Source organism: Peromyscus maniculatus, chromosome 8, assembly GCF_049852395.1.
Source record: "Peromyscus maniculatus bairdii isolate BWxNUB_F1_BW_parent chromosome 8, HU_Pman_BW_mat_3.1, whole genome shotgun sequence".
In the NCBI taxonomy this organism is placed as follows: domain Eukaryota; kingdom Metazoa; phylum Chordata; class Mammalia; order Rodentia; family Cricetidae; genus Peromyscus; species Peromyscus maniculatus.
In genome coordinates, this window is record NC_134859.1 from 74,834,842 (window position 1) to 74,844,494 (window position 9,653).

A 9,653-nucleotide genomic window follows, 5' to 3' on the forward strand; every position below is an offset into this window, starting at 1 on the left:
GGAGATTTCAGGGAATAGTCCTTGGCTCTGCTCATTCTGGCCCATGGTGAGGCAGCTCATCGTGGCAGCGAGAACGTGTGGTGGGAGAGGTTCTTTTTGCCTCCTGGCTGCCAGGAGACAGGAAGTGAGGACAGGGCTGTACATCAGAGAGAACTGTCACAGGCACACCCATCCCCAGGACCTTCTTCCTACACCCAGGCCCACCCTCTTAGAGTTGTCAGAATCTCCCAAATAGTGCCACCAAGCCTTGAACACTTGAGCCAAGTGTGTGTGAGAGGTGCGTGTTCATAATCACAACACAAGCAGCACACACACACACACACACACAGATAGATAGATGATTGATAGATAGATAGATGATAGATAGATAGATGATAGATAGATAGATAGACAGATAGATAGATAGATAGATAGATAGATGATAGATAGACAGACAGACAGACGGATAGATGTTAGAGACAAAGAAGAGACAAAGCAGAAACACAGACATTAGCAGGAAGTATCTCATCTGACATTGTTCAGGATTGCCAGGGTGTGTCAATAATAAGAAAGCGTTTTTGTAGTTTGATTGTTGATGGCAACTTAGTCAGAGAAAATGACTCCCGTATGACTTGCACAGGGACATCCTGCCCTGTCTTTGCTGTGCCCCTGCATCTGTCAGAAGCATATCCAGGAGTCATTATCTTCGACTGCCCCATGGCTTCCTCTCTAGCAGTGGTGCCGTTGGAAGGCGCCATTTGAGGGATGCTCTTGTTGGTTTCATGGCGGGCAGTGTTGGGAGGATCTCCTACATTTGTCTCTTTATCCTAGCTCCCTCAACTCTTACACTGGATGCCTACTGGGTGTTCTGCCATGGATACCACTGCATGTGTCTCCTCAGGGTACCTTGGTTTTCAGGCATCTGGCCAAGGGTAGAATGGTCTCTCTTCCCTTGCATTAGCCAAAACAAAACCAGGAACTTTCTCTAGGAACCCACAGTTAAAAAAATTTATATATATATATATATATATATATATATATATATATATGTGTGTGTGTGTGTGTGTGTGTGTGTGTGTATACATATATATATCACATGACTAAATGAAAACTGCAGACACTCAAAACAAACACTTGTTCAATGAATGAATACACACATGAGCATTCAGTCATACATAGCTAATGATGAATGGATAGTGCCATTTAAGGGATGCTATTCTTACTGATTTTGTGATAGACAATATTGGAGATACCAGCCCATTTCCATCATCACTGTCTTGGAAGAGCCCTCACCCTTGCTGAAGGGGGACAATATGATGATACTTATGTTACAAGGATATGAATATTCCCCAGCCAGTGGGGACACATGGGCCAACCTCACTGTGCTGGATGATTTTATTTCAACAAGACACAAGCTATAGTCATCTGAGAAAAGAGAACCTTGATTGAGAAAATGCCTTCATACAATTGGGCTGCAGGCAAGCCTGAAAGGCAGTTCTTAAATTTGATTGATGGGGGAAGGCCTGATCCACTGTGCTGGGGCTGTTCCTGGGCTGGTAGTCCTGGGTTCTATAAGAAAGCAGGCTGAACAAGCCAGGAGGAGCAAGCCAGGAAACAGCATCCTCCATGGCCTCTGCATCAGCTCCTGCCTCCAGGTTCCTGTTCTGTTTAAGTCCCTGTCCTGGCTTCCTTCAATGATGGACTTCAACGTAGAAGTGTAAGCCGAATAAACCCTTTTCTCCCCAAGTTGTTTTTGGTCATGGGGTTTCATCAAAGCAGTAGTAACCCTAACTAAAACACTCACCCAATCAAATTATCCTCAGAAGATATAAATAGAAGTCTGATAGCCTGAGCTAGGCAGCTACAGAAAGTAAAAATCAAGTGTCACCATTTGGAACAATGACCCCCATCTTTGCCATATTCAAGATGGTTACACAGGCAAGGAGGGATGAAGGGAGAAAGAAAGGGAGCCATGTGGGGTCATTCCTTAAGGTTTCTCACTCCCACAGTAGACTGTATTTGACCTCTAAGAGACCTTTCAATCCTTTTTTTTTTTCTTTAGTGGCAAGTGTGTATACATGTATATGTGGGTGCCTGTGTATTTATGCTAATGCTAATGTGTATGTATGTGCATGCATGTGGAGTCCAGAGTTCAATGTTGGGTCTTCCTTAATTACCCTCCCCATTATTTTCTTATTGTTTAGACAAGTCTCACATCAAACCTAGAGCTTACCAATTTGACTAGACTGGCTGGCCAGCAAGGCTCAGAGATCCTTCTGTCTCCGTCTCTTCCTTCATTGGGATTACAGAGGCATGCCACCACACCTGGCTGTTTCACATGCATTCTGAGGGTTGAACTTGGGTCTTCAATAGACTGAGCCTTCTTCCTAGCCCATAGGTCCTTAAAAGCAAAAGCAAACACAAGCACAGAACTCTGAATTTGGACTGGTCTGGGTTCCAGCCTCCCCTGCGATGTAAACCACAGCCCGTTTCTTCTCTTTAACCTGACACCCTTCCACATCGATACGGAGAAGAGAGCATAGGTGTGTGGCAGACGGAAGCCAAGCACACCAGCAAACCAGAAAAGGAATAGCCCTAGATGTCTGTAAAGATGGAACTTTGAGCAGTCAATGAAGGAAATGGGAAGGAGGAGGAAGAAGAGCCAGAAAAGATCAATGAAGCAAGAGTCAGCAAAATATCACACAGTGTATCCTGTGGATCAAAATACTGCAGCAAGCCCAAGTGCAAATTTGTCAAAGAGAATGACAGAAAAGATTAATTATTGTTCAAATTAATGGCTCTTCTGATCACAGTTGGCAAGAAATTGTTGCCTCTGGAAATAGGCATGATTGGGGGAACAGCGGGAAGTAGCCAGACTCTTACCAAACATGACCCTGTTTATTATGGGTTTCACCAGCTGGGCATGGTGCATGGCCACCTTCACTGTGTCCATCCTCTTTGTGTCTGCTTTATATCACAGAGGAATTCCTGCCCACTTCAGTGCATGATTCGACTGACAGAAGAAATATGCCAAGGGTGATAATAACAGTAATTCTTCCCAGGTCCTGTACCCTTCACAGAATCCTCTGTACACACGTGAGATCTTGACAGATCCTTGACAATACTGGGAGAGTTGGTTTAAACCTGTTTGGTGAAGAAGCCATGACATGAAGAGAATTGAGCTAGGACATCCATGGCCACCCGTTTGGTGTGAAAGGTCCGAGTCCCTAATAAAGGACTAAGAGTGCAAATCATGTATGCCCCATCCCCCACGCTCTGGTCTCAGAGCAAAAGAAATGCTTAGAAGAGGGATGATACACAGAAACGTTCTTTGAGGGGACATGCCATCATCACAAAAGAGAAGTATCCATCAACCAGAGTAGGGACAAAGAGCTATGGCTGTTCAGGGACAAGCAAACATTTCTTGTCACTGTGGGAGTGTTAGAATTCTTGATCACAAACTTTAACCACAAAGAGAACGCTTCCCTTTTTCCTAAAAAACTAAGTTGGGTCCCTGGGACTGAAGCAACTTAAGGGAGAAGAGGATTTTATTGGCTCACAGGTTCAGGATATAGAGTCCATCCTTGTGGGGAAGCCGTGGTGGGTGAAGAAGCTTGGTCTGTGCTGGCGGGAAGGTGAGGTGGCGGGAACCCGAAGTAGCTGATTACAGTGTATTGGTGCAGCAAGAGTCAGCGAGCTTGGAAGTGGGGCTAGGCTATATATAGTCCTCAAGGCCTACGCCAATAACCCATGTCTGATAGCTAGGTCCTAGATCCCAAAGGCTTTACAACCTCCCAAAACAGTTACCCCAGTTACCAACTGGGGTCCAAATATCCAAATAGATGAGCTGATACCAAAACAGTTCAGACTCAAACCATAACCATTACTAAACTTCAGAACAGGACACAGAGATACCGTGAAAACATGCCTAAGCTATGAATAGAGAGGATGTACACTTTCAAAAAGGACAGGCCACGAGGAAGGACCTTACCAATAGTCAGTCTTTCTTACAAACCAGCAGATGCATCCCTAATCTCTTCAATGCTGCCTGCATCTCCTGGTTCCTGAGGGTGTAGATCATGGGGTTGAGCATGGGCGTCATGACTGTGTGGCTGATGGACACAGCCTTGTCCATGGGGAAGGGGGTGAAGGGCCGGGCATACAGGTAAATGCTTGGAATGAAGATCATAGACACCACGATGATGTGGGTGGTGCAGGTGGAAGCCGCCTTCCTCCTGGCCTCTCCTGAGTGCGACCTCAGCATCACCAGGATGACCAAGTAGGAGATGAGAAGGAGAAAGAACCAGATGACATCCAGCATCCCACTGTTAAAGATCATGAGGAACTCCAGGAGGGAGGTGTCCATGCAGGCGAGTTTCAGCACTTGGGGGACATCACAGTAGAAGTTGTCCAGGACATTGGGGCCACAGAAGGGCAGTGGCAGCATCAGCGACAGCTGGACAATGGAATGGACAAAGCCCACAATCCATGCTGTCACCACCAGTACCACACAGTGCTGAGTGTTCATGATGGTGACATAGTGGAGGGGCCGGGAGATGGCCACGAGGCGATCATAAGCCATCACTGAGAGGAAGAAGACCATGGCCCCTCCCAGAAAGTGGAAGAAGAAGACCTGGGCCATGCAGCCTCGGTAGGAGATGGTCTTCTTCTCAGAGAGGAAGTCCATCAGCATCTTGGGGGCAGTGACTGAGGAGAAGCAGAGGTCTAAGACAGCGAGATTGCGGAGCAGGAAATACATAGGTGTGTGGAGCCTGGATTCTGAGGTCACTGTGACTATGATGAGGAGGTTTCCCACCACAGTCGTGCTGTAGACAAACAAAAATACCAGAAACAAAAACAGCTGAAGTTCCCAGCTCTCTGAGAACCCCAGGAAGATGAACTCTGACACCCAGGTGAGGTTCCCTGGTTCCATGGTGTCTTGTGCACACACTTCCAGGAAATGGTTGACGGATACAAATGCATGAAGTGACTCCTTGCCCTTTGAGTATGCAGGGGTTCAGACTGAATTGTTCAAGTCTGTAAGAAGCACATCCTCATGTGACAACCCTGATACCACCTGCCTCGTCTCTGAAGAGTTGACAAGTGGGCTCTGGAACATACATTCACGAGTTATCTTAAAGCTGTCCAGAGAATATGTATTTTTCCCTCCCAAGATCAACAAAGTGATAGGAAGACACTGAGAGAGAGAGAGAGAGAGAGAGAGAGAGAGAGAGAGAGAGAGAGAGAGAGAGAGAGAGAGATACTCTTGGTTGAATTTCACATGTTCTTTGTCTCCCCAGAGTTAACTAGGAGTAACTAGCTTATTTCCTTGGGATTTCGGCTCTGGCATGTGCAACTGGGAATTTTAAAAAAAGGCTTTCTTTCCTGAATTTTCTGCTGGGTTGAGTAGAATGATACATTTGAAATTCCTACAAGTGGTGCCTGAGTTAAGCAATAACCACTGCCCTCTGTGGGACTCAGCCTAGTTCTCTCCCCTATCCTAGTCTTTAGATTTTTGTGCTTGTTTTCTCACGGCATTTATAACATCAAAATATTAACAGACTTTTCTGTGTCTACGTTTTTACTGTACTAGTCACGAGATCCTGGTAACATAGATTTGGGTCTCAAAATTCATCTGTCCCCAGCAGCGGGGCCTCCCGGTAATGGGCAGTATTTATTCAGGATCTGCTGTGGCTTGCAGAGTGGCTGAATAATTATAGAACATCTGGGTCCTTGTAGAGGAGCCCCTGGACACAGCTGGATATTTGATATGGAGCTGTTCCCACCCCCCAGCACAGGCGCCCCTGTTTGGTGAGGCTCCGCGGGACAGGCGCGTAGACGATAGCGAGACGGAGGTCGAGAGGTCCCGGCAATTAAGAGACGGATTGTGTGTTGTTGGAAGGGACACTCAAAACTCTTCTGAAAGGCTATCAGTTTTACAAGATGTTACAAAATCTGAGAAAAAAAAAGGGGGGGGGGAGTCGGATGCAAAGAAATGGGTAGGGATGAAGTCAAGGGAGACTGCAGGGAGGGGCAGATAATGGAGCAGGAGAAGGACCAGAAAATGGCAGAAAGAGTAGGCGGGGTGGACACAGACAAACGGGTGCACAGAGAGACAGAGACGGAGACAGAGACAGACTGAGGGACAGACCGGGTGAGGGCTCCTAACTCCCCCGTTCAGTCTCACTCTTCACTAATCTCTCTCCGGCCGCTGCAATCTGCTAGCTCTGGAGACCGTTATCTTCTCCTCCTCCACCTCCTTGTGTTCACACGCCATCCTGGTCTCACAAAGCTGCCGTCTGAGTGAACGGCCCCTTCCTCAATGTGATCTGATGATGCTTCCTCTCTACACTCTCCAGAGACTGTCCAGTGCCCACAGCTTAAACCTCCAGCTCTTGGAGGCTGCATATGATGCTCTGTGCACAGAATTAGGGATAGAACATGTTTACACATATACATGCGACTCCCTTTCAGTATTTCTTACAAGGCTATAAATGCCACCCCCATTGACCTTTGCAATCATGTCACTACGGACCCACCCGCTGTCTAAAGAATTAGTTTCTACATGTGCTGTCTCTTTGGTTATTTCCATATCACTGATACTAATTCCTGTTTAAAAAAAAAAAAAGTACCTTTGTGAGAGAATAAATTCTTCATTTTTGGAGTTCCAGAAGCACTTTACAAACACCCCATCATGGCACTTAGAATTCTTTCTGTGGCCTCTATTAACTACATTTGAAATCCTGTAACATTGTAAACCCGGTCGCAACCAGAGCAACTCTGACTCAGAAGTTGTTTCAACAATGTTAGCTAACTTCTCGAATTAGCAATCAATAAGGTAAGCTTGTTATATGTGGCTATGTGGAGAAGTCTGTATTGATTTGCCTGAAAAATGTGTTTTGTTTTCAGCAGCCTCCCTCTGAATCCTAGGGCCAATTCTATGCTGAGTCCTTTTCACATTTAACCTGGACACCTGCTGTCAACCTCACCTCATCCGCTCCTGCTGCCCCCCCCCCCCCCGCCCTCCCCCCACAGTCTCTCACGCTTAGACTGATTCTCACCAAGTCTACGTCACTTATTCACTCCCACATATTGGCAGACATTTGCAAAGTCCTTCCAACAGTGGACATGTATGCCGGAGAGCAAATCCATTTCCCTCACCTTTTCTTCTGCCCAGCAGGACACTTCATGACTGACACCTTCTTGGAGGTCCTTTGCTGAGGCTTCAGCTTTCCAGTCCTTGGCCATCCCTCAAGTGTGCTACCTGTGTGGGACCCTAGAGGCACTGGGAATATCCCAGGGAAAACCTATTGGACAGGGCTCAGGAGGCAGAGTTGGCCTCATTACTAGTGAGGCCTGAGCAGCAATGTGGGACTTGTTAAAAAAAAAAAAAAAAGTTTCTGTATGTCTCAAAGCACATTCTCTCTGAGAGATCTTCCCTGGGGACCCAAAACACCAAAAACATTGATAATTTTAGAGATTTGTGTGAGATAATATTTGATGACCAAGTTCTGAAGGAGAGGGTCTTCAGCAGAAACACACTCTGGGAATTGAGAAGAATATAGTAATTCTTAACCTTGAGAGGATTGCCTCCATGCTCTGAATTTCCTTATTTGTAAAACTGTTTAATTTTTTAAATTGAATTATATATTTTTATCATTTATGTTAATGTGTGAGTGCATGCACACGTTTGTGTACACACACACACCATCGTATGCATACACACAGAGATTGAGGACAATTTCCAAAACTCAGCCTTCTTCTATTACGTGGGTTGTCAGGGATTTCAGCAATTGTCTTTACCTGATAAACCATCTTACAGGCCCTAAATGATTTACAATAATAATAATAATAATAATAATAATAATAATAATAATAATAATAAACCCACTGTCAACTTTCTAACAAGGAATGCTTGTTAAAGTCTGAGGGGGTCACCCAGAAATATTGGGGCAATCTGACTTATTGGAGGTAAGAAGGACTCTCCTTCCCTTTTCATTTGCGATAACACAAGTTCAGAGATTTCTGATGCGAAGTCATCCTGTTCAAATCTCACTCCCTGTTGCAACTCGATAAGCGCTTTGCTAGTCTCTTCATGGCTGCCTGCATCTCCTGGTTCCTGAGGGTGTAGATCATGGGGTTGAGCATGGGCGTCATGACTGTGTGGCTGATGGACACAGCCTTGTCCATGGGGAAGGGAGTGAAGGGCCGGGCATACAGGTAAATGCTTGGAATGAAGATCATAGACACCACGATGATGTGGGTGGTGCAGGTGGAAGCCGCCTTCCTCCTGGCCTCTCCTGAGTGAGACCTCAGCATCACCAGGATGACCAAGTAGGAGATGAGAAGGAGAAAGAACCAGATGACATCCAGCATCCCACTGTTGGAGATCATGAGGAACTCCAGGAGGGAGGTGTCCATGCAGGCGAGTCTCAGCACTTGGGGGACATCACAGTAGAAGTTGTCCAGGACATTGGGGCCACAGAAGGGCAGTGGCAGCATCAGCAACAGCTGAACAATGGAATGGACAAAGCCTCCTACCCATGCTGTCACCACCAATCCCATACAGAGCTGAGTGTTCATGATGGTGACATAGTGGAGGGGCCGGGAGATGGCCACGAGGCGATCATAAGCCATCACTGAGAGGAAGAAGACCATGGCCCCTCCCAGAAAGTGGAAGAAGAAGACCTGGGCCATGCAGCCTCGGTAGGAGATGGTCTTCTTCTCAGAGAGGAAGTCCATCAGCATCTTGGGGGCAGTGACTGAGGAGAAGCAGAGGTCTATGACAGCGAGATTGCGGAGCAGGAAGTACATAGGTGTGTGGAGCCTGGAGTCTGAGGTCACTGTGACTATGATGAGGAGGTTTCCCACCACAGTCGTGCTGTAGACAAACAAGAACACCAGAAACAAAAACAGCTGAAGTTCATGAGTCTGTGAGAGTCCCAGGAAGATGAACTCTGACACCCAGGTGAGGTTCCCTGGTTCCATGATGTCCTGTGCACACACTTCCAGGAAATGGTTGACGGATACAAATGCATGAAGTGACTCCTTGTCCTTTGAGTATGCAGGGGCTCAGACTGAGTTGTTCAAGCCTGTAAGAAGCACATCCTCATGTGACAACCCTGATACCACCTGCTGGCTTGTCTCTGAAGAGTCCGTAAGTGGGTGTTGGTACACATTCAGGAGATAGTGTTTTCGTTTTGCATTTGTGTGCTTGGTTTCTTGAGACAGGGTGTCACTATGTGTCTCAGACTGTCATCAAACTCAAGATTCTCCAGTCTCAGCCTCTCCAACACTAAGCTGATAGTTGTGCGGTACCATGCCAAGCTCACGAACTGCCTTAAAGTCAGGCAGTTGAGTCAGCAGCCTGCCTGTCCAAATCTGCACAGCAGTGGGGAGACACTCAGCGAGACTCTCTCGAGTCAGTTTCAGGTTTTATTTTCCTTGAGATTGCACCAAAAGTGGGTGACTTGTTTTATTCGGATCCCGATCGGCACATCAGTAAAGTGGGAACAATAGCAAGGAAATAGTTTCATTTTTTCCTCATTTTCTGTGGACTAAATAGAGAGGCACACGTGAAGTCGCTGTAACCATGCCTGGAGCAGCATGCAGTACTCACTGTGGAGTGTCCCAGTCCCTCCAGCCTCCCCTACACCAGTGTCTTGATGCATTTA

General features: G+C 46.5%; 2 protein-coding genes across 3 annotated transcripts; both read right to left on the minus strand.

Moving 5' to 3' along the window:
* Positions 1–3,976: 3,976 nt before the first annotated feature.
* LOC102928412 (olfactory receptor 4D2) lies at positions 3,977–4,912 on the minus strand. Its single transcript, XM_006998474.3, has one exon. The coding sequence runs from the start codon at positions 4,910–4,912 to the stop codon at positions 3,977–3,979; it is 936 nt and encodes a 311-aa protein (XP_006998536.3).
* Positions 4,913–7,050: 2,138 nt separating this feature from the next.
* LOC121831657 (olfactory receptor 4D2) lies at positions 7,051–8,967 on the minus strand. Of its 2 annotated transcripts, XM_042283449.2 has the most exons (2): positions 8,065–8,967; positions 7,051–7,053 (listed from the first exon to the last, which is right to left on the minus strand). In XM_042283449.2, the coding sequence occupies exons 1-2, from the start codon at positions 8,965–8,967 to the stop codon at positions 7,051–7,053; spliced, it is 906 nt and encodes a 301-aa protein (XP_042139383.2). The 2 variants fall into 2 exon arrangements, with proteins under 2 accessions (XP_042139383.2, XP_042139382.2); XM_042283448.2 differs by lacking the exon at positions 7,051–7,053 and having other exon boundaries at positions 8,032–8,967.
* Positions 8,968–9,653: the final 686 nt, after the last annotated feature.

Coding starts and splice junctions, on each gene's coding strand:
- LOC121831657 (XM_042283448.2), bottom strand. CDS start 8,967: ATGGAACCAGGGAACCTCACCTGGGTGTCAGAGTTCATCTTCCTGGGA.
- LOC102928412 (XM_006998474.3), bottom strand. CDS start 4,912: ATGGAACCAGGGAACCTCACCTGGGTGTCAGAGTTCATCTTCCTGGGG.